Below are 25614 nucleotides of genomic sequence, written 5' to 3'. Positions count from 1 at the left end.
AAGTAGTTTTCTAAAGAATATGCAGATTAGAAATAATGTAAATATCTTCACTGCTGGATGATGTAAAAAAACAGCAAAAGGGAACTCATTTTAATCATACAGCAGCCAATTTGCATCCAGTGGATTAGGTAAAGCATTTAAATTGAGTTTTTTTTTTCTTTTAATCTTACAAGAGATGTACTGCTGGGTTACTTCTCCATTTCAGTCTAATTCTTAAAGCGTTGAAGAACTATTTTAGATTCTAATGATACAGTTGTACAGACACACCTCAGATGTTTCACATTTCTCCAAAAGTGCAATTACAGTGGGATTAAAAGCACCATAAGGGACTTAAAACCAGACAAAAGGATGATCCAGTCTCATTTATCAACACTTTTTTCACAGTTTTATTTTATTCATTTTAAAATCATGTTTCATTTTATTGTTGTCAAACCAGGAAGCACTTTGTAATAAAAGATGCAATTAAAATGAACAATACTTAACGATACCCCCGCGGCCAATAAACATTTCATTAACAACATGTTCACAAATACTCTGGTGTCATTTTTATTTTTTTAGTTTTTAAGATTTCAATATCCAAAGAAGATTCTTCCACCATTTGTGTTTTTCTGGTTCCACATGTACTGTAGCTGTGTTGGCAGAAATAGGATAAAAATATATATAATCATAAAAGAAATGGTTAGATAATGACAAGATGTTTTTGGATGACTTTCAAGTGCATCCAGAACAAACCTTAAAGGAAAGTAACCATATATAAAGTACAAAAAGCTGACATAAAGTAAAACAATGTGCAATTATACTCTTCAATACTATCATTCCCTCATTATTTTTTCCTCATTATTACTATTGCGCTCACTACACTACCACGACTCATAATAACATTACACCGGCAATTGTAAAAATGTTTGATAAGAACAATGAAAATGATAGCAATGATTTGAAAAAAAGTGTTCAAAACTAACAAAATCGTGACAGTTTTCTCCATTGTTCTGTGGGTTTTCTGGGTGGAGGACAGAGGGGGCAGGCTGGGCTAACACGCAGATAGAAAAGTCTATGAAATAAGAGTAATCGGTACGAGAGTGTGTCCCATTCACATCCACCTCTGCAAACACAAACGCTACACACACGACTGAGGTGTTACAGCAACATTGCTGCGTTGCTTCAACACCACAGCTGGACAGGATGAGTAGATGTCACAGTTTGGGCCTCTGGTCCTCAATCCCCTCCTCTTGCTCAGGACCACTGCAGCTTGCTGAGGGGGCAACACTTCAGAAAAAAAAGGTGTTTCACGTCGAGGAGTGTTAATTATGTTGTGCTGACTCGGCTGAGTTCGTTTCTAATGGCTGCAAACAGGGAGAAGACATGGGAATAAAGTTAATAACCACTTTAATATCACGCGTGTGTGCTTCTAACTGAATATCTTAATGACCTATTAGGTATTTTGAAAGTTTCCACTGTTACAATTATGACATGTTAATTTCGTTGTATGTTTTATACATGATAAATATCTCAATTTCTATGTCTTGAATATTTTTTCTGTCTCTAGGGCAACTTAGTGGCCGCAGTGCTGAATCAGAACTCGACTCCGCTGTTCTGCTTCTGTAATAATCAGAATGAATGAGTCAACAAACACGCTATAAAGCAAATTTAACATACCATCAAGGATTTCGTCCCTCACTTTGTGCAATTCACGAAAGACCTCTTCCAAAATTTCCTAAAAACACACACACAAAAAAAACTCATTCAACTTTGCTCCTCAAGCATTTCTTAATATTGCAAAGCTATTGCTCGCATTTTTACCTGTTTCATTCTGTCAAAGTCTATGTCTGAGTCACTTCCACCCCCACTGGGCCGAACCCTGGATATCAAAAAAATATTTAAAAACATCTGTATAAATTGTAATATTTCAATGAAGAAAATCCAGCTGTGCAGCTTCCAGCTCTCACCTGGAAACCATTGACCTGTCTGCAGAGTTTGCCCGGTCCCACGGCTTTTTTGCGCCATCTAGAGGAGAGAAATATACGCCAGGCAGGTCAAGAGGCAGCAGCTTATTGACACACACCCATAGACACACATCTTTTTCCCACCTGTGGCATTCTGACCACTTCGGTTGTTCGGTGATGAAGAATTTGGATCATCCTTAAAAACAAAACAAACCGATGGTTAAATCCTATTCAGCTCATGCATATTTTATTACACTGTAATTATTCCAGTCACATTCACTCACATTTTGGCTGTCTTCCGGCTTCTCTGAAGCTGCTTTCCTTCTGATGGGGAAAAGACAAGTCTTGATGTTTGGACACAAAGACTCGGGCAGTAAAAGTGACTTTGTCATCTCACCACTCTGACCTTCGTGCCAAAAGGGCGTTCATCTCCTCCATCAGTCCTCCACTTCCTCCGCTTGTTCGATTCACTTCATTTTTTCCGCTTGAAGAATTGTCATCGGGCTGAAATGTAGAGGAGACGATCTGAAATTACCCGTAACTGACGGATCATATTTCTGCCTGGAAGAGTTAAGATCTTCCTCGAATAAATAAATTAATCCGGTGTCTCACCCTCTGAACGCGGCGGAGTTTGGCTCCGGCGATCATTGCTGCCAGGCCCGTCTGGGCGGGGGGCTCGTCCCCGTGGCTTGCTCCACCCATGGGAAGTGGAGGTGGGAGAGGAGGCTGGGGTGCCCCAGCCGAAGGAGGAGGAGGTCCCGGTGGGGGTGGAGGGGGAGGAGGACCACCCATGTTCATGGGAGGCGGTATGACTGGGGGGGCCACAGAGAGCACAGCGGGGTGTCCTTGGAAAGGAGAACCTGCAGGGGGAGAAAACAAATGCAATCCTGCTTCACCAACCTGCATCAACATACACCTGGTGCGTAACTATGGCAACAATAAGGATGCAATCATTTGTGGTTGAGTCTATCTGATGTACCTGAGTTGGAAGACCGTCGTTCCCGCTCCATGTGTGCCTGCATCTGTTGTTGCTGCTCCATCATCTGCCTAGGCGACAGTGACAAGAAGGCAATTTTTAATTTCTCGTCTGTCATTCTTCCACATCAAAAATAAAGGGACAGATGTTTTCTTGCAATACCAAGGGCTCAAAATCCAGGAATTCGCCCAGTAAAGTTTCTATGGATCATTTAAACCTGGATGAGCAACTGTTTTGTTCCATAGCTTTGTTTCCTGTGTGGGTATTGAGAGCCAGTTTTGTAGACTTTCAACAGTCTTCTTCTACATCGCTGCCTTCTTTTATCCAAAACTGCCCAGAATCGCATCACACGCTCGATCATCTCCGCACGCCTCCGCTCTCCACCCTTCAGCTCCCATCAGCGCTCCGCTCATCTTTGCTCCCGTCTCCGTCCTCCAGTCGGAGCTGTCATGACTCAGGAGGAAGAGCGAGGGAGGAAAGGGGCGACTCACGGGGAGGAAATGCGATTTTCCGGCTGTGTGTCAGAGGACAGAATCCCTCTTCAATGTGACAACAGGACAAGCGGCGGGAATAAAGCTACTTAGCACCGCTGTCCTATTGTCAGATCAGGAGGAGACAAACATCTTACCAATTCTTCTGCATGGATCAAAATACAAGGAGCAGCCAAAAGAGCTCAATAGCACAAGACAATTAGATTGAAGGGTGTTCAATTGAAACTGCGGGGAGCTACGACTGACGAGTCAAATTAATTTCCAGCCGCGAACGCATGAGCGATCCAACTCAGCTTACAATCACAGACGGAATCCTCATCGCCAGAGGTGGAGTTTAACAGACGTAGGATCAGTGAGAGCTGGAAGTGCCTTTGTATTTGTTCTCCAATGCCATGGAATTTGGATGCACCAGAATACAGAGGAACAGTAGCCTAAACTGCCTGGGGCATCATTTTGCATACCAGAAGGGTCCTTCGATTCAGAAAACAAACAGCTGCTTCACCTTCTTCTGAGGCCTGACATCTTTATCTGACTGCTAACTATGAGAAGGGCGGGAAGAGTGAGAATAAAGCTGGCAAAAGGGGAAAGAATGACAACAGGAATAAAAGCCAGTACGCCCAGTCCAGTGCGTATGTCAGCTGCTGGAGTTCAGATGGTCTCTGTGTGACAGGCTGTCATGGGCCTGCGCTCACTAACATAATCCAAGACACATCTGGATTGAGTTCACCAAAAGTTCAGGCACTGGTTTGGGGATGGCTCGGCAAAAGATCCAAATAAGTCAAACAACTGGCTCGGTAATAGAAGAAGCCTCCTGGGTAGCCGTTTGTCAGACAGACAGTGAACGTCTCATCACGTATAAATACAGCTGACATGTTTAATCTTTAAAATCCCATCTCTCATGTCCTGCTTGTCCTGCCTCTGTTTCTTGTCTCAAAAAGCTGTCTTATTTAAAATAGAGGGGTCCCAAACAGCTCTGTGTTGCTCCGTTTGTGTTGCCGAGTTCTGTTTTATTGCTAGACTGTTGCTACGGAGGTCAGACGGGTGATAATTAACTTTAACATCTAGAAAAGTCTTCACCTGGCTCTCTGAGCTTCTACCTCATCTGAGGTGGGTCCATTTTGCACCGGGCGCTGGACAGATGGACCTACAGATGGAGACAAACAGAGAGAGAGAGAGAGAGAGACAGTGAAGTTGTCTGTAATAATCCATTATGAGGACTTAATGTTAATTAAAATGTGTCCGTGTCGAGCCAATTAACTATCAACATCCTCTTTGTTCTGTAATGAGCAAATGTGCGGCGAGAAGCATATTAATCCAAATTACATGAAATAATGGGTGGATTCACGCACTGCATGAAAACTATTAATTACACAGAGCGCGCACAGCAGAGAGGTGCCTGGAGCCGCACGCCACCGATCATCTGTGCTCAGAATAAAGTGATTCAAGTGTCCTGTGAGGATTATTCCATGATGACATGACATGAAAGGTGAGCAGCTTCCAAACAGATGTCTGGAAATTGGACACAGGATGATTTCTGGGATTTAGGTAACTTCTGCTTCCGGGATTTGATCTTTTTGATAAATCTGAGGGAATTTAAGGGAAGCAGATGTTTTACAAGATCCAAATAATTAGATTCATCTCAGAGAGCTTTGTGGTGAGGAAAGAGAGAAACATCATTAATCAATAGCAAAGATCTGAGCAACAAGCCAGTGACAAGATAGTAAAACTCTTTAAGCCTGCGCTCCTATTATGTTTGCGTGGAGGTTTATCCTCTAAATCAGTCCAGGTTTCAAGTCCTGGGATTAACAAGACACTTTTATCTGCTGATCTGTGATCCCAATTAAATGCTGATCGCGACTGGCTATCAGATGGAGACACTTTTCTCCTCCGTTTATCCCCTTTGTGTCTAATTTAAGCTGATTGTTTCCCAGCTCCTCTCCTCCCCATCGTCTCAGGCTCAGTAACGATGATCCTGTCAGGCCATGGCGATAATGGCTGCTGTTGATCAAGTGGCAGAAACCCCGAAATAGCGTAGTGACCAAGCCGGTACCTGCTGACACCTTAGACTCACACACGTAACGCACAAATTACAGCCTGTGATAAATATTTCAGCAACAGATCAACAGATACACTCGACTGCCATTACAATTATTGTTACAAATGTGTTTTCACACCTTTTGGTCCCCATGTTGATAAATCTACATTAAAGGAGGTTCATGGCTTATTTTAAATATACTACTACTTCTACTAATTATATTACTACTATTACTACTACTGCTACTACTATTGTACTTGAAACTGATACTCTAACTGATAGAATGGGCTTTGACTTAATGAGTGCATTTAAACTCAGTTATGAATTTTTCATTCAAGCATATATGAACTCTTTCAAACATCCCATAATAAGCAGTATGTATATTGCCTCGACTTGTCATTCTATCTTATATGGCAGAAAGATTAAAAAACTTTAGAAAAATTGCTTTAACACCTACATGAGATGCTGAAGAGGAGGAACCGGCTGTAGCAGACACAGAGACACTGACAGACCCACTCGCCGCTCACCATCTCTCACCTTTAGCTCCCTCTTCCTCACCTTCCATCTCTGCTCTCTCTCTCTCTCTCTCTCGCTCTCTCTATCTCGTGCCTCACCTACCCATCTGTTTTTAGCCCCCCCTCTCCAGCCGTCGGCAGTATCACCTGTCATCTTCATGTAACACACACCTGCAGGCAGCGGCAGCAGCGCGGCGAGCATCCGCGGCTACTCTTTCAAAGGTCGGGTTTGACTGGAGGATGCTCGGCCTGGGGCCACACACACAGATGAATAAGGCAGCGCGCTGATATATGCACGTGGCTAAAGAATGTCAGTGTGTGAAAGGTGACCCGGCAGCTGCATGTCCACTGATATTGTTTTGAAATTGGCAGAACTTGACTTCTTACCACTAGAGGGCGCACACCTATATAATATTTGGGGTAGGCCTCATGTTTGAGAGTGGGTGTGTTTGAGATCTAGAGTTACCGTCTCATTGAAGTCTGCTTGCATCTTCGACATGTCCGGTGTGAGTCCCCCCCCCCACCTTCACCCCCATCGTCACTCGAGCTGCTTTGTTTCCCTTCCTGTATCGTCAGGTAGATAAAAAGATCTGCTCTTAAGCATAAAACCCCCAGGGAAGATCCTCTCAATGACTCGTTCTCACTTGGGGGCCGGTGGGGGGGCAGCACACTGCTGACATCAGGATGGGCAAACCCTATCACCGCCAGGGGAATATGCCTAAATATGTCCCTCTTTCTGGACAGAGCAGAGAAAGAGACAAGCTCAGGTTTATTTCCCTCCTGCTGCTTATATAATGTTGCCATTCTTTGATGTGATTGGCTGCTATATTAGAGATCAGTGGTCAGTTACCTTCTGCCTGCTGTCAGACAGCAGACTGAAACCAGGAGTGCGCTAATTTACCTTCGCTTTAATTCTGCGCATTCTTTTTGTTATGTTGCTGCAGATGTTCCTTTTCCCCAAAAGGCAGTTGTCCATCTACTAATGCTAAAACAATCCCGTTGCAAGATTTTTCAGCAAATATTAACCCAGTGTGAAAACAATCACCTCCATCCTGAGCGCTGAGGACGTTGAGGGCGAACAGCATGGCGTTGGAGAAGGTGGTGGCTTCCTCCTTGCTGGCAAAGTTGAGGCCGTAAACCTGCCGGGCATCCCGCCACTGGTGGAAGGTTGGGGTAGCCTGGTTGTACTTTAGACCCTTCACGATTGAGTAGTTAATAACCACCTGAGAGGAAACAGCCACATTCATTATTTACACATGGTTTGATAAAATTAACAAAATATAGAGAGAAGAGATGATGTCTTTCCCCCACACAATGACCAAATATGGTCATTCTGGTCTAACCGTAGAGGTTATTCCCCCATTGTGTTATAGAGCCGCTCCTCACACACCTGCTGGTCCTGCAGTTTGACGCCCACCACTCTGAAGGTGTTGTTGGCAGTGTTGTGGTAGATGTTGATGCGACTGAAGCCCTGCTGTCCAGGTTTGATGGGCACCCACTTCTTACTGGTGTCGTCGTAGACCATGACCGAGGCCCTCGCCTGGCAGATGCTCTGCTCACTGGGAAAAAGAGGAAACCTTCGGTCAGGTCCTTCAGTGTTCAAGTACCTCCATGTTGCTAAAACTCAAATTCGCCTGATTATTGCTTCTGCTTTTATCCGAATACATAACATCAGCTACTGTGTCTGTGTGTGTATGAGTCTCTTAATCCAATGCTGGACTAATGATCTCATCCAAATGTAATCAAGTGCATCTGTTCATGTACGTAACGAGAGGAAATCATTGTCATTCAATGAGGTCTTTTTTAAGCACACATACAAACACTAAACAGGACTTTGCAAATGATTTGCTGCATCAGGCGCAGTTCTGCTCCCATAAATGACCCCAGTAGGCCAAAAGAGCAAACACGCACTCAGATTAGTATGCTGTGGATCTGTCTCGTGTTTGTCGAGGGGGTGAAATAGAAAGATCAAGGTGGGAGAGCGTGAGGCGGGAAAACACGGAGGGGAGACGCAGACTCATTTTTGACTTGCAAATGAGATTAAGAAGAAGCGTCCCATCTGTGTCTTCGCCTCTTTGCCAAGCTAAAATTAGTGGATCAACCCCTGAGGCCAAGTGAAAGAGCTGCGTCAGACAAGAGAAAGAGAGCAAATACTGAGGGAAAAATCTCAGCTGTGCTTGTATGATATGCAATATAGGCTCAGCATTAAACGTGCATTTTCCATATTACAAAAATCATTTATTCATTTATTTTTATTGCTGAGGAACTCTGATGTCAGCGAAAATGATGTACTATCGTCTATGTGTAAAGCCAAAATCATAAGCATAACCTCTGGGCGCACATTACGAAGCTAGCATTAGCATCGCGTGACACACAGAAGGACCTTAAGCTTAAAGCAGAGAACGTTAGGGGGCCAATTCAAACTCTGACATTTAAATCATACAAAGCAGAAGAAAAGAAATAGCAATTAGAGGTACAAATAACACTCCTTGAGTCATTCTGCTGTGCATACATTAGAAATTAGCCCGAGCATCAGCGGGGCAATGATGTGTTTAATTTATTTTCTTTAACTTGTCAAGACTGTTAATTTTTAAAAAGGAATACTTGGCAAGCAGCTGAAAATGGCATCGAAGGCCCGGGAGCATGAATAAATGAGGTTCCTGCAGTACCAGAGACTTCAGCAAATAAAGAGAGCGGAATCAGTGAGAGAGAGAGAGAGAGAGAGAGAGAGAGAGAGAGGAGCTGTGGGAAAAAGAAAAAGTGGTGTTCTTTGACTGGCAGTTATGGGACACACACTCAGACTCTCACATGTATAGCACAAATATAGAAGTATAGTGTAGCGCACTCCAGCACTCACTGAAAAATTAACTATTTTCTCCATAGGACATGAATAAATCAGCCGCTTCTGAATTGACAGCACACTCTGGGACACACACACACACACATACACACACACACACACACACACACACACAAACACACACACACACACACACACACTCCAAACACCTTCCTCTTTGGTCTGCAGCAGATTCATGCTGACAGGGACAGACAGAGAAATCTCAGAGAACTACTTTGGAATCATTTTAGACTGAGTCTCTTCTTCAGGATGTCTGACACCGGGGATTCATGAGCAATGTGCTCACTCACCTTTTCAACTTTCAAAACTGCTATTTTGCACAGCGAACATTGCACCCAATGAAAAGGTTGCACTGCAAACCACCAACGGTTTGAGCTCATCCCTCAACATATTTCACTTTCAATTCAGTTTCCTGTTTCCAACGCATACGTTGCATTTGATGCATTTTTTTTCCTTCTTTGGCTACCAACACCACCACTTTTTCCATTTCCTGATTTAAAATGATCATAACGGTGGGTGAAATAAGCAGCGACATCAATTTCCAAGAAACAAAGTTGTCACATGTCTTAATACATGCAGCATAGGAGATAAATCAGCAGCACATGTTAATTAATGGCATCAATGGTAGAGAATTTAGAGGCCAGAGGGATCAGCAGCACACCAAAAAAAACTCTCGACAACTCTTTAAAGTATCCCACAGTGGCCTGATTTGTAGCTCAAATTACTTAAACTGACATTATGCTATCGTTAGCATTATGTTTTGCTCTGAGTTATCGAGTTTACGCATCTGTGTGTCTGGCTAAGGTCACACTAATGATGGTCTGCAGCGATAAACACATGAATTATTCATTTTGCACAGAATCATCAAGGGTTCCTTTCATCTCCCTATGTTAAATAGACACACACACACACACACACACACACACACACACACACACACACACACACACACCATGGCCATTTAAAACTTTCTTTTTTCAGTGTTCACACCTCCACAACATGCTTCTGGGTCACTCTCACCTCCTTCCCCACGTCATCAACCTGTTTTATCCCCCTCACAATTTCCCGTCAGAGAGCATTAAACACACTCTGTAGCTTCTTCCGGATCCAAGATTAGATCAGGAAATCAGAGCCGTGGACCATGAAAGCAGAGATAAGATACTCAGGACACTCAGTAGAAAATTCTTTTAGGTGAAAAGAAACAAGCTTCAGCCGGAAACATAAGTGATGAAATCTGAAGCATAATCAGCCTTGTGACCCCCCTCCATGCTGATGACCTCAGAGGGCAGGGGGTGGAGGAATGGCCTGGATAGCGTGACAAGTTCAAGGTCAACGTTAGCTTTCATTTCGTGGTGAATCAGCAGCACTTTGATGACGACTCGCCACAATTTCAAACACGGCTCCGTGTCAGTCAGAGTGTTCAGCAATTACATCTCTAACCTAAGTGTCTGTTCCCTCGGCCTCACATGAGTGCTCGTCGGCCCCGGTGCGAACACACTTGTCAGCATGTGAGCCTGTGCACGTGTCACTCCCAGCCTGTCTCGTACACTAATCTGTGCTGTCAGCGGGCCCGATGCGCGTCTCAATCTACGCAGCAGGCAGGCAGCTGCTCTCACGCCGCCCTGCAGCCGTTGCAAATATCAAAGCCGTTGTGCTGCTTTTCTGGAGCCTCGGGGCGGCGGCTAACAAAGGAGGATCTGAAATAGAACCGCACACGTCACTGCGTGCACATCAGGATGCGCGGTGCTCTCTGTGGGAATGAAGGCTGCAGAAGTCACCATCGGATGAAATGAAGGGACGTAAAATGACCCAAAAGAGCAATGAATCCCTATCAAATGGTCTTCGGAACCTCGGAAGCTCTAAAGTTTAACGCTCTCTTATCCCACAACACGCGAACACATCAAGGTAATACTGAGATAATGCCATCAGATCTGGAGCCGCCATCCTCTAATGTGTCTCTGCAGGTTAGTCAGACACAATCCACAAGAATCAACAGTCTGATGACGTTTCCCCGCTGGGTGGAAACCTGCCAGAGGGTGGCAGCAGCCGCCATTAGGAGATCAAAATGTTCTGATTTGATGGATTATCCAGTATTGCTGCTAAAGCCAGAACAAGAGCTCGACATTGTCAGCCTGCAGATGATGCATCTGAGGCGTCACTGTGCACTAAATCTTCTCTTCCATATTCAACTGTGACACTCTCAGCCTTTATTTGATCATTAACCACAGCAGCAGAGCCCTCAATGAGCAGCTGTTGGATTTCCAGACTCTTTAGCTTCGAGTTTGGCTGTTTGGGTGCTGTCACTCTCTGCTCTTCCCTGCAGAATACACCAACCCCAACACCAAACCTCCGCACGCTCTCCCAACTCTGCTTTGTTTATAGGAAAATGCAGGAGAATCCACTGCATACAGACTGGCCAAAATATGGAACGCCATGAAACTTGCATATGCAGGCGTGCATCATCTGCATGGAACATCAAAGCTTCATAAAACACAGAGAAGAACAGCTGACAGCTTAAACATTTATAAGCTACATTGGCGATGAGGCTCAGCTTGAGTTAAACCTCGGCTCCCACGGAAACGGGGTCTTTTCTGCCATTAAACGATGCTGTGACCCATCAGGTGGGGCCAGTTGGCGTCATTAGGAGCCACTTTGCTAAAATGATATTAATTTCTGCTCCCATCTGAGACTCTAAGCAAACTACAACTAAGGAATATGCAGAACTACTGGCTGAAAGCAGCTGCTGATCCTCTGAAACCTTCTGTTTTGGATGTCAGGCTTGTTTGTTCTGCAGAAATATTCGGGCGGCTCAGAATGATCAAATGGCATTCAGACGAATTTACCGTGCGTGAACATGACATGCTTACAAGCCGCAGAAGGAAAAGTCGGGTTTCAGAGGAGTATGTGGCCTAGTTTTCTCATTTCTCAAAATACCTGACAACTCAATCCCAGTAAAATCAGATTTCTTTCATTTTTTAAATGATGACAGCAGATTTTTGTTGAAACAGGCAACAGAACAGGGGCTAACGCGCAAAATAGGATGTTGATTCCTTTTAGCAAAACCTTTCCATTTAATAATGACATTTTAAAACTGTGAGCTTGTATTTGCTTTGCAGTCGCTGTTCTAGCATCAGTTTGGAAAGCTGGCCCGCAGCTGCAGCCAAAAGGAAGAACAAGAAGAAAAAAAAGAGGTTATGGTAATATGTATCAATCATCAATAAGGCGGAATATTCACATCTTTGCTATCATGTTTGCTGATGTCATGTTTAAAAAGAGACTTTTGTCCTTTTTTTGTTTTCTGTAAGGCGCCATCTAGTGGTATGAAGGAGCACAGGAAGGCAATAACAACAATATATATAAACCGTTGCATTTATGTAGCTAAAGCATAAATGTACTAATTTTCTGCTTCTATGTCCACATTATTTCTTTATATACTGTCTCAAACATTGCTTTCTATCAAATATCAATTCAAAGGTTTGAGTTGCAAATTTTAAGCAAAAATCTTGCAATGTTGCTAAGAAATGTCCTCTTATATAAGAAAAGTTGTTTCCATTAAATCACATGATATTGAACTCGGACGCCACACTTTTGTCGAGGAAAATGACATGTTATGATGATTACACAGCGAATGCGTGGCAACGTTAGGCCGGCACAGGTTTGTCTTTCTGCTATGAATCACCAAATTGTTAGAGACGTAATCATGTGTTTGCATGGGTCTATGAAAGATGGTCTCCAGGAAAACAATCTGAAGGCCAGTTACATAAGCAGCTTTGCTGGCGTATTTGTGGTTTTGGTGGCGAAGAGGGGAGACGGGAGAAAAAATGAAGCACAGGGAGCAATAAAAAAACAAGAGACTCTGAAGTAGAAATAAATGGCCTGTGCTGACAGCACTTTCAAACATCATGTTCAATTCTAATACAAACAGCTATAAAACATGGTAAATTCCTCAACTTGCAAAGGAAAATAAAAAAAATCTAAAAATAGCTGGCCTCCATTGAATCTGGTCGCTTAGTTTACATGCCAGTGTGTGCAGCAAAATATTTCGACTTTTTAGTCGACTACCAGCAATGGATTTATAATAAACAAGCAGATACTTCTGGATATGATGCATATCTAATGATCTCTCAGATGGAAGCGGTACGCAACAATTATTCCAGAGAATTATTTGGTTTCAGGAATGCCGTAAATGGCAGCCTTTGCCTTCTGTGCAATGGGAATTTGAATTTGAATTTGAATAAGTCAAAGTCTCGTATCATCAGAAGTGTTTTGCATCTGATTGTGTGTGTCCAGCTTGAGAGAAAACACACACACATAAGCAGGACGTGCACGCACGCTGCTAGTGTGGACTGCTGAGCGAGATAATCTTCCAGCAAGACAACTGGAGTGGAACATTCGCTTGGCCTAGAAAATATGGCTGTAAAGAAAACATGAATAAGCACTGAGATTTGGATACTGTGGATAATTAGACTCGTTGCAACTAAACGGCCCAGCGTCCCGCCTTTTCCCTGAGTTCTCCACTGCTGAGTGGCTGCAGCAGCAAATTTAGCACATTTGCTTGCATCGATGTGAGTTCATGAGCATGCGTGCACGTGTGTGTCGCTGTGGACCGCTGTGCGTCCCATTGCCTCCGAGGCAGTCGGTGCAGACTGTTCGGACTGTGAAGCATATTCATAACAATTTGCTGCGTCTCTACATGCGTTCATGCATTGGGGGTGGGTGCGAAAGAGCCAAAACCACGACCCGGTGCCATGAAAATCACTCTTTTTATGGTTTAACTCCAGAAGCGAGAGATTAGAAAGGATGAGTTTTCTTTTACTGCTGCTTCACATGGCCGCATAAAGTATTTAAGAGTTTCCTCCAGCCCAGGGGTTCATGCTGAGACACTGAAAAATCTGCCCCACAGTGGGAAATCTTCATGGGCTGGGTGGCTTAATGAGAGGCTGCACAACTTTTATGTGTGGCCAATAATGGCTTGAAATCCCACTTGAATTGCCTGGTTTTGCCACATGCTAATGCTTTGAAGAGGACGGTCATTTATGATCATCTGAAATCAAAATAGAGAATGTTCGGATCCTGCATGGCTCATATTAGAGGGGAGAAGAATGGAAAATAACTGAGAGACTGAGAGTTGGAGGATTTAGTCTTCGGATGGTCCTTTCAGCCTCTACACAGACTGACAAATCCTCTGACATAACAGAGGCCTCTGCAGACACAACAGACGGTCAATAGACCCTGATGGTTTGACCGCAGCCGTGAACAAGTTAAGCAGCTGTGAACTAAGTGCAACCGAACGCAGCTGATTTGATAAGGCACCGACAGATGAGAAGTTTTAACCTCCCAGTGCACGCAAGGACAGAGTATTAGGAAATAAATGTTCCAATGCTAACAGTGGCTAACTAGCAGTAATGATTAATGCAAAAACCTGCAGGGGTGTTGTGATATTCCTTAACAATCAAGGGATGGTTTGAAACTTTAGACATCTGGAATTACTGACAAGAAGCTTTTACCAAGAATGTTTTGGATAACAGAACATTGTCATCACATGGAAAGCTTATTAGCGTACTTAGTAGCAACAGGGAATCAAATATTATGTCAAAAGAAAATGAATCTTAATTTGAGCATACAATTAACAAATTCAAGTTTTAACCTCTTCACCTTTGTAACGTTCTGTTTAGGAGCTCTACAGATTCCCCGTCTACAGATTTGTTTATCAATGCTTCTGGAACTGCTCCCCATTTCGAGATAAAGCAGAAGTGCAAGCGGACATGAATAATAAACGGTTATACCGATCCTTTACATGGACACTGTAACAAAATACCACAGCTATGACTTGTTATTGTTTCTGTGTGGGATTAGAAGCTTCAATAACTGCATGAAACCAGACATTCCCCAATAATTACTGTCCTTTGTGGGGATCCTGATTTCAGCTTAATTAGCATGAAGAGACTGGAATGTTTAATACAGTCTGGACCCTCTGGCTTCCTCTGTCCTATGCGTTCTACTGTAAACATCATAAATTAGTCACTTCTGTATGCATGCGGAGGTTTTTTGTTTCAGACCCCATTGGGAAAATCAGAAGAGGAAAATGAAGTCATAAGAATGTGGACAGGTAATGGTGTAGGCAGAAAGATGTATGTGGAGAGGCAGCGAGACAGAGCGGCCAGCAAAGAGCAGGGGGTTGGTTAAAAATACATGCCTCTCCATCTAGCAGAGGGTGAAATTCCCCAGCAGAGACAAGACTTAGTGTGAGCATCAACACTCCAAGTGTCTAAGAAACGTTGTCTCGGGAAGTGAAGCTGAAAGCAAAAGGATGAAGGAAAAGTTGTGGTCGGTTCCCCGAGGCCGCTCGTCTCCCTCCTCTGTGCTGCTGCTTACAGAGGAGCCGACACACAAACACACACGGACGCACAAAGACATTAAAACAGCGCAGACGTGCGTACAAGTGATCCACTTTACAGCTGAGCGTTCGGTCAAGGCTATTAGCTTAAGTGCTCTCCATCGTAGACTCCAGTAGGACCTGTCAGTCTACCCAAAACACACGTCTGTAAGTACACCAGTCTTTTAAATATGCTGGTTCCCCATTAGTCAGCTGGCTCCACGAGCAGTAGCGTCTCACAAATTACCGAGGACTGGACATACGTGCGTGCCGGATTCCATCATTAACGTACATCCGAGACTTTGCATCACAGCCATGGAGAAATCCTGAAACACAGAAGGCCTTCGCCTGCTGTTGGAAGACATCATCCTCCAGCAATAATGCGCATTATGGCCTCTCTTGGATTTTAAAAAAGGCTTTCAAGTTAAAGTGGAAAAGAGGGAGCTGAAATCCTTTGTGAGGGTCACAGAGAAGCTGACAGACGATATCGCTGTTGCCACGGATGAGCTGAAGGAGGTCTTCCTAAAGGGCAGAAGGAACCTGAAGACTTCCACCATGGTATCCAGGACTTGTGAGTGATGCAGACTAGCAGCTGCTGCTCCATGCTGAGTGACAGGCTCTTATTTAAGACTTAATTATAACGACTTGCCTTCCCTCTTTTTAAAAATGCCTTAAAAACGTAGAAAAAAAACATCTTTGCAGTGACTCCTTTCTGAACAAAATGGATACAACACTGTCAAAAAACAGCATATTTTCAGGAATATTGGACGATTGTAGAACCTCTCTCTCTCTCTCTCACTTCTGCACATACACATACATGGTCTCCGAGCGACTGTGCTTCCACTGATTGGCCAACACTGGTTGTCATGGTTATTTGGCTATACCATGGAGTCTACATTGGTCACCATGGAGGCACCAGGCTGGTGCTTATATCCCTGCGTCCCTCACACAGATTTCAATTGTCTCATTAAAACCATCTTCGTGTTTTCTTCCATTTGCTCTTCAATCACTCTTTTCTCCTCTAATTCCATCTTCTATACGTCCTGTTTCCCCTTCCTCATTTCCCCTTCCTCTCTCTCTTCCTTCTGCTTAGCCTTGCTTCTCTCACCATCCCCCCTCGTCCAGTCTTTTACAGTATATCTCTCATCTCATTTCCCTCCTCTCCTCTTTTTCTTCCTCTGTCTTCATTTCCTTCTCCATCACCGACCCTATTTCCCCCCACTTAGCTTTACTGGTAGAGTAATTTCTGGGCTACAGTGAAAACTAAATATCTTACATTTGTGCATTTAAATCCTCATTTTCTCAGTAATAACTGGAAACCAGTGATGCTCAAAGGCCCCGACTGGTCGGTGTTTATTATATGTGTATATCTGGCTTGTGTTTTTATCTCCATAAACGAAGAGGAGACACACAAAGTCAGACAGGTGTGAGACTAGTGTTTTCTTGCTGCAGTGCACAGACACACACACATTTGCATTTCAAAAAAGGTCATTTCAACGATGCTGCATTATGATTTATATCTGTCATTCAAATATGAAAACAAATAAATAAATTGAAAGCATATTTAAAACCACTGACAACTCCTGCATAGCGTGCTGGCCAATTGATCTTAATGCTGTTGTATTTGAAAACTTGGATTAAAACGGTGATTTTTTTTAAGGAAACCTCATTGTTAGGACAGGTTGGAACATCAGGAAATGCAGCCAGCTGGTGACACTGACCCATCAGCCCCCTGCAAAGCCTGGACGGACCAGCAGCCAGAATACAAGCTGCTTAGTGGAGCAAAACTCTGGCTGAGACCTTTAAAACCATCAGAGGTGTTAAGAGGAAGAGTCGTAAAACGTACTACACACAAGGCTACTCAAGAATGCAGGATGTGTATGGGCGAAAGAATGGATGTAAGAAGGCACTTTTTCATTCATTCGACGCTGTCTTCAGCTTGAAACGTGATATTTTCATGGTGTGACTGACACACAAAGCGAGCCAGCCTGCCCGCGTGCCTGAGTGCAACAGTTCCATCTGGCACAATTACGTCTCCGCGAGACAAAGAGCGGGGAAAGCTGTTGCTCCTCTGAGCATGCGTCTTCAAGAGCTCCGCGGCCATGACGGCAGGCGTCGGCAGAGCAACAAGCAACACTGGCAGGAGAGGAAGAGCAGCGGCCACATAAAGAGAGGCGTAAACACAGAGAACAAAAGAGCCACAGAGGTTAGACACAAGCAGCCGATGGACAGCTAATATAACACAAACGCTGCACTATCGCCCCTTCTGTCCAAACTTGGCAGGCACCTCTGTGGACCATCAATGCCCTCTGCTCATCCCAGGAGTCCAACACTTTTCTGCACAGCTAGCTTATACATTAGCATGCATCCCCATCCCCCTGCAAGGGCAACCAGGCACTCACAGTACCCATACACTCAAATGCAGCAGCAGCAGGAGCAGCTGGGGATGATGAAGACACAATCCCGATGCTGTACGTCCTGGGAGCATCATAGGCAACATCCTGTGCTGAACGAGAAGCAAGGCTCAGGAGAACATCTGCACTTGGAATCCTACCTGACTTTGAACTCGGTCAGCTGCGGCTGTGCCCCCGGTTCAGCACAGTAGATCTGGGGGAAGTAGAACCGGTGCGACTGGAGGTTGATGTCCATATTCCCGTTTTGCAAAATGCCAAAGAACGATGAACGCTGCTTTCGGACCTTTTCCTGACCTGAACTTCACAGCTGACACTTTCTCGAGGGGTCAGAGTTGAGCGGCAGCAGCATCCCAATTTCACCTTCTCTGCCGTGAGCTCACAGGGCTACAGGAAGACAACATCCCCCTCCTCTTGGTCTCCTCCGTGCACAGAGCATTCAATCACCTCTGCTTCCAAACAGGCACACTAACCTATTTCCCCACCAGCACTCAATGAGCAGCAGCAGCTGTGAGCAGAACAAAGGTGTCTGGATGAAGGCAAAAAAAAAAAAAAACAATAAGAATTTTAAAATGTTGAAAATCCTACAGAGGATAAGAAGAAGAAATGTATCGTTTGGCTTGACGAATGGCCAGAACATTTAAAAGTGAGGCTGGAAAAATAGGCACATCCCTCGAACACACCGAGAGAATGAATGGGAGATGAGAGTCGAGTGCTTTTTATGCTTCATGGACAGAATCGGGGAAAAAGAGAGAGAGAGAGAGAGAGAGAGAGAGAGAGAAGGATGGAGATAGAGAGATTCCGAGTGCTGTGAGGCGTTGCCCTCGCACTGCCTTTCCTCTCTCTGTCTCATTGGATTACCTCCTCCCTCTCTCTCCCTCCTCCTCCCATCCTTCCCTCCCAGCTGTGGCGAGAGCGATGGAAGCCTCAAAGGCTGCTGGTCCTCCCCCCCACCCCCCCCACCCTCACCAACCCCCTCCTCCCGCGCCTCCACACCCGTCAGTGGGATTGGCTAAAGCAAAGGCAGGAGAGGAAGGGAGGTGAAGGAGGAGGAGCAACAGATTTTTAATTCATCTGATGGCTCCCGTATTTTCTCGCGCATGGCGTGCCAGGCCGGGGTGGAGTCCTGGTCACACACGCACATCACAAGCATCACACAGCTAGTGTCTAAATATTTATACTAAAATTGGCCACAGGGGCAGACAGATATATATATATATATATATATATATATATATATATATATATATATATACATATAACAAATAACGAATATTGCAATAAATAATTTATATTCAACTAACCTCTGGTCAATAAAACATAATAAAATCTGCCATCTGAGCCTTTTCATACACCAGATTATACATTTATATACAACATGTGTGTGTGTGTGTAAGAGAGATGTTAATCCTCCGGTTCTACAACATTACAGGATCAAAAATCTCTCCTATATTTACTGTACGTCTTTCTAGCACAGCTCACCAGAGCAGCCACATCTGTCCTGCTGTGTTTGGCTGGGGGACAGTTTCATTGATTACAGCCGCTGAACGGCATCGTCCTCGCTACAATAACCGCAGCAGCCACTGTAATATGACAGCAGTTCACAACCCTTTCTCATTTAGTCCTGAAGGATGCGGTTAACAGTAAGAGGCGAATGTCTGCTTACAACAAGTTGCGTCATGTAGCTCACGGAACAAGTTAGGATTATTTATTTATTATTTATTGATATTTCAATGCTTTTCTATGGAACTGCTTTGAAAAGAACAACAAGGATATTTTTATGCACCAGGCTTCATAAATGATACATTTCTTAGATTTACAGACAACATGCAGCTTCCCTTCATTCTGTTAATGTCTCGTGCTCACTAATGCAGTTTTTGGGTGTTAAATTTCAGCATATTCTGATAAACACCACACAGAGAGTTCACAAAGGTTTGAGTTAGAGTCTGAATAATGGAAACTGTCAATGCTACATTCCCAATTATCTATCCCAAAAATGGGATAATGTATGCAAAGAAACTAAAACCAGAAAGCAAAGAGAAATCCTCGACAAAAGTAATAATTAAGGTTAAGAAAATCCTTAATTTCCATAGGTACCCATTTACATTACTTATAAGTCTAATTGAACGTCTTGTCAACTCTAAAAGCCAGAAATGCTTCTAAATAAGAGCGACTTAGAAGGCAAAAGCTTTTATTGCTCAGCTGAGCCAAATAAAATCTACTTCCTTGCAGATTAAACCTTTAAATCAATACATTGGAATGCCTCCTACTAAGTATTTTAACTCTCTTAAACTCTTAAACCTTACAAAGTAGCTCAAGTACGTTTAAGCATTACAGCATGACAACACACAGCAGCACCTGAAAGTCTGTGCTTCCCTTTTTCTCAAACACACTTTATCAAACAGGTGGAGCAGCTGACATAAGGGCTGATGGAGGGAAACAGACAGATGGACAGAGGGACAGAGTTAACCGTCTCAGCAGGAAGGAGAAGAACGGCAGGGGGAGCAAAAACAAGAGGAGAGGAGGGGTGAAAGGACACCAGCCTTCTCGGGCCCATCCCCCCCTCCCACCGGCTCTGTCAGGTTAGACACACAGCGGCAGATTGTGCACTAATCCTCAAACACACACCTACATTTCTGCGGTGTGTTGGAGTGTGAAAGAGCTCGGACAAGTTTTAGCCTCCCATTAGCATACAGCAGCAGAGACGGCCTGTTTGACACTCAGCATGAGCTCATGTGTAAGCAAGGGCATGTGTGTGTGTGTGTGTGTGTGTGTGTGTGTGTGTGTGTGTGCGTGCGTGTTTGCAGAGCCAGGAGGACATGATGGAGCTCCGGAGTGACTCATACAAGGCAAAGATGGAAGTTGGGGGGGGGGGGGGGCTGCTGAGAAACTGCAGGAAAGGGACATGAAATTTGGTGAAATGCGATTACATGTGTAACCACAGGCTGAAATGCCGCCAGGGCTTTTAAATTAAGGTTTATGTGACACAAACACATGATTTGCTGGAAGCTCCTGGAGTGGAGCCTCCTCAATGAGTCACGAACACGGAGGAAACGAACGTCAGTTTGTAGAAAATGACTCTGCAGCTTGTTTAATCACGGTCACGGATGAAATGTAGTCCTGCTTTGTGTAGCTTTGGCATTTTAAGCCTGAGATGAGACAAGAAGAGCAAAACCATGACTGCATCCCATTTCAGAGAGTGCAATGATTTTTCTGGTATCAAATATCTAGCTTTCTGCACAATGCATCTTTACAGTTGTTTAGATTTTATTTGCTGTACATAAAAAAGATTAAGTGCGGGCATTTTGACCCAAGTGCTTCAGTTTTAATCCATAACATTGGAAGGAAAATGAGCCAGTATCCCAACAACACGCAGATTGTGCTGTATGAATTCCTTGCCATCCAATCGGACGTCATTCTGCATAATCCAATTTGACTCCCTGTTTCCCTTTATCCCCTAAAACACCCACAATCCACCTGTGTGTGCGCCCATCCTGCATGAGGTGGAGAAGCGAATGCGAGAGGTGTGACACAGAAGATATTAAAGATGTCTGACGTTTCCTGTCCTCTGCCATGATTCATCCGCTCAGGCCTGCGGATGAATGTGTGACACAAACACACACAAACTCACACACACACGATCATCGTTTTAATTACAGCAGTGGAGCTTTAACGAAGTGAAAAGGCAAACAGAGGCGGGAAATGGAGCAGGGAGCCATTTACCATTTCATTCACAATGATACAATCAACTATTACTCCTTAGCGTGCATAATTATGACTCATAAATTACCCCGCTGTCACCCAGAATGCACTGGTTTTCTCTACAGAAGCAACAGAGCACGAGGCCACGAGCGAGCGGGAATTTCCTTTAGAATTCTGCCACATCTTTCATTTGACAAGCCTTCACGTGACGTATTGAGAGGTTTTGCTCAGCAGTCTGGGATATAATCACTGTCAATCCAATCATTTTTTCCTCACATAAGCAGATAAACTACACAACAAGCGACCAGTTATTAATCTGCCTCCCTTCTCACATATGTTTGCTGTGATAAAAGACTAAGGGTTTAAGTTCATTTTAGATTTTTTTTAAATCTATACATCTAATAGCAGCACTGCTTGACATATTTTACAGCTGCAATAAAAACAAGATAACATATTTATATTGATTGTTATCATTATCCATTCAGGTTTTGGGTTGCAGATTTAAAAATAATACACAAAACAATCAATAGTAATTAGGAAGTTCAAGCCTCACTAAAACCTGGTATATCTCAGTCACTGTCCTGAACTCTGCGTTTCCTTTGCAGTTAAGTTTTGGCTGAGACGACAAATGCAGGAGTTGCAGGGCGATCCGCACCCTCTAAAGACAGCACAATGACTGCCGCTTGTGGAGTATTGATGCATCCAGCCGTGAAGCTGAATCAATGATGAACAACAGCAAACCCAATAAAGCTCTCTGCAGAGCTGAGACAATCTGTTAATGGTCTTAGTGGTAAATCACATGTAAAAAATGTTCCCTTGAACACCAGATGCTGATTTAATTAAATTCTTTCCTCATCATTAACTCTGTAACTTTGCCTAAAAGTGACCTCACTGACAGCTCACACCTGCAGACCTGAGTCATGATTCTTGCCTCAGCATTTCGCCCGTGCACATCTGAGTAACTGATTTCACCCTCGGCCTCCATTAATTTAGCACACAGTTACTATTAATGTGGCTTTTCATATGGGTCACACGCACCACCAACCGTTCCTGTCAATACCCATCAGCCAGCAGTCAGGCTACTGGATCGATAGTCACTCATGATTCCCTTCCAGAGCACAACGGAGTCCATGCCGATGGAGGAGAGGGCTGCAGCGGAACCGCAGGCAGGACCACACATTGGTCAAGCTTCATGAGTGGAGCGTAAACACCAGCAGATGTGTCATTTTGGTATGGAACATGGAAACATTTGATGCTAAGTGCCAGCCAAAGTTTCTTATAAAAGAATATTAACTGTCTTTATGAATGCTAAAATGTAGCTCGGTTTTGTCTCTATGGTGCCCTGGAATGGATAAACCTACATTCTAAAGCCATCTTTATTATATACGTGTGTGTGTGTGTGTGTGTGTGTGTGTGTGTGTGTGTGGTATGAAAGTCTTCACACAGCTTTTGGATCGATACTGCCAGAGATGGACAGGATTATAAGCTCAGCCACCAGAGAAAGAATCGGGCGTCCAGGCTCCATCGAGACGGATCCATCCTTCAACCCAGATCACAAATTGCGACGCCAGATAATTAAAGCCAATACTGCGTCTTAAGCTTGACAAATGAGCAGCAGACAGGGTTTCTTTGTTTATTCAAGTCTTATTTAAAGAAACGTCCTCAAAAACAGGGATGCCTGGAGCAGCTAAAAACACCACAGCTCCTCCTGTTCACCTTGAGCCTGCTGGATGTCTGACCTTGAATAATGCACGTCTGAGCTGCAGCTTGTGTCGTCCGCACATCAGTCCTCATCACGCAAAACAGCTGCTTGCACCCCCCACACCAACATGCATCAGGGCAGGCGTGCAGCCAGATTCACGGTGAGCAGACACACGTGCATCCATCATGCTCTGCGATGTGTTGGCTCGTGGCGGTGACTCAGTCTATGTTGCCACCTACAGAGCACCTCCAATAAGCACACAGACACCCATTTTAACACAAATGAGGGTTTAAATCACAGAAATGATGCATTGTAAAGGCTGTGCTGATATTTAAAGCTTAGTTAAAGCAAAAGAATGAGCTTGGAGTTTAGGATACCACAGATATCTCGTTCCTTTTAAAATTGTTTTAAATATAGTCTCATAACCCTGCTGGGGCTTGTGGCACAAACATTGGTGATAAATTACAACTTAGCATCCTACTACTTTAACTAAAAAGTAAATGGTGGTAAAAGCAGCACAATAATAGAAGATTTTTTAAAGGAAACATATTAATTTTACTTGATTTTATACACATAAACAGTTCTGGTTTGATTGACACTTGCACACTTTCATTTATGCATTACCACCCTATAGAAACCTTACATGTCGTTAGGGGAAAGCAGCTGAAACCCTGACCTACAGCTCATAGTCACAATCCCCTCTAACCTTGGGTCACGAAAACCACTCCCACGCACGCCAAATTTGGTGCCAAAAGCAATTAAGACTGAGCTCAGGGCTCCTCCTGTCAAGTTAAAGCCGTGCCAAGGGCTGGTGCCACACCCACCTCTTTGTAACAGCATTCAGACAGCTGATTGGCTGCTCAGCTGGCGCCTGCCAACAAGGCCGAACATAATTGGCTGTGTGAAAGCAGGGCTCGCATCCACCGAGAGACGCTTGGCTGTCTGGATGCTGCGATGATGGCTGCGCTCAACTGATTGGTCCTCGGCAGGGAAGGTGTGTGCGCGCGTGCGCGGATATCTGCCTGCGTGCACGCACGCATTGTAGGTGTTCATGGCAGACATGAAACACATGTGCTCCCTCTGGAAATCTCGCATTTTCACACCGTGTCGCAATTAGGCATCATAATTAAACATTTCTGCACGTGCAATCCGGTTCCCATGACAACATAGGTATTTTTCTCTTGCCCACCACGTGACTCAAGTCAGAACCAATTTCAAGGAGAGAGTTTAAACCGCCCTCTTAAAGTCTCAAATTATATCGGCCAACAGGTGACCTGCCTGTCCTTTAAGCGTGATTTTCAGATGTGCTTTTTGTATTGGTGGCACATGCACACGCGTTAGAGGGGAGCTTAAACGCAGTTTCCCCGCAATCTCGCCATATTCTTTGATATCCTATAATGACGCGCACATCTGCGGTTTGATTACAACGCATGCTTACCTCATCTTCTTCTGATATCCGCTTGGATGAAATAAGAATGTTTATCTTCCCAGTCTCTTTTATTGAAACAAAATCCGGATTTGGCAGCAGCTGAAGCGATTCTATACGTTTTTATAAAAATTAAGAAAAAAAAAAAAAAAAAAAAAAAAAAGCGATGCTACCGGAGAAGTCTGCAGCCGCCTGGATGTGCAGATGTTCGGGGTAGAAAAGGCGGCAGGGTATGAGAAAATGCTACACGAAGGCCCACAGTTTTCAGGTCTGGCTCTTACAAAAATGATACTTCCCCTGCTGCGTTCTCTGTCCGGCGGCGGGTGGGGGTCTGGGGGCCACCTCAGAGGGCGGCACGCCGCTGTCCGCAGGACGAGGAGCCGGGCGGAGAGCCTGACAGCCTGGACTTCTGAGGTGCCATCTTTTCTCCCTGTAACCACTGGGAGGCTGGAGAGAGAGAGAGAGAGAGAGAGAGAGAGAGAGAGAGAGAGAGAGAGAGAGAGAGAGAGAGAGAGAGAGAGAGAGAGAGAGAGAGAGAGAGAGAGAGAAATGTGTTTCCTGCACAGCAGCGTCCTCTACCTGTAGAGCTGTGTAAGGCTCTGTGTAAGGCTCTCGTTTTGAAGAAAAAGTCGCGACAAAGGCCCAGTAACTCTTACTTTGTGTAAGAGGAAATATAAAAAAATATAGATATTAAATACTTCGCTTAAAGGCAACACATATGACAATCTTGTAAATATGACTCGAAATTAGGCACCACGATTTGAGGATTGCAGATTTTAAGACCCAGCTGAAATAAACAGAATATTATCATTTTAAAAAATGTCTTTGGTTTGGCCTGTTTGGGACCCCTTATTGAAGCTAAAAACATGCACATGCGCTCGCACACACCTGTCCGGGGAGAATGGGCCAACTAACATCTGTTTCTCTCTACATCAGACTCAAATACCCAGTGGGCCAAAATTCAAAACTGGGACAAAGTCAGAGGCCAACATTGATATTTATTGAAAAAAATCTTCCTCCAGCTATAAAAGGGAACCTTTTGATATGGACCCAAACTAGTTTTGCTCAACAACTGAACATGGAACAAGCAAAGCTTAACACAATACATTATATATAATTTATTATTGCACACATGCAAAATCGAAATTCAAATAAAAAAAACACATCACGGGCAGTC

General features: G+C 44.1%; 1 protein-coding gene across 3 annotated transcripts; it reads right to left on the bottom strand.

Annotated features, from left to right (window-relative positions):
- Window positions 1-368: 368 nt before the first annotated feature.
- evlb (Enah/Vasp-like b) lies at window positions 369-24879 on the bottom strand. Of its 3 annotated transcripts, XM_029849438.1 has the most exons (14): window positions 24450-24879; window positions 23049-23257; window positions 7351-7519; window positions 7006-7183; window positions 4488-4554; window positions 2923-2990; window positions 2556-2803; window positions 2350-2447; window positions 2228-2267; window positions 2088-2139; window positions 1947-2004; window positions 1801-1858; window positions 1657-1714; window positions 369-1343 (listed from the first exon to the last, which is right to left on the bottom strand). In XM_029849438.1, the coding sequence occupies exons 3-14, from the start codon at window positions 7483-7485 to the stop codon at window positions 1306-1308; spliced, it is 1098 nt and encodes a 365-aa protein (XP_029705298.1). In that variant the 5' UTR covers window positions 7486-7519; window positions 23049-23257; window positions 24450-24879; the 3' UTR covers window positions 369-1305. The 3 variants fall into 3 exon arrangements, with proteins under 3 accessions (XP_029705298.1, XP_011610233.2, XP_029705297.1); XM_011611931.2 differs by lacking the exon at window positions 23049-23257; XM_029849437.1 differs by lacking the exons at window positions 23049-23257; window positions 24450-24879 and adding an exon at window positions 17751-18333.
- Window positions 24880-25614: the final 735 nt, after the last annotated feature.

Source organism: Takifugu rubripes, chromosome 16, assembly GCF_901000725.2.
Source record: "Takifugu rubripes chromosome 16, fTakRub1.2, whole genome shotgun sequence".
NCBI classification, from domain to species: domain Eukaryota; kingdom Metazoa; phylum Chordata; class Actinopteri; order Tetraodontiformes; family Tetraodontidae; genus Takifugu; species Takifugu rubripes.
The sequence above is the reverse complement of the archived record's forward strand: the minus strand, read 5'-3'. Positions and strand labels throughout refer to the sequence as shown.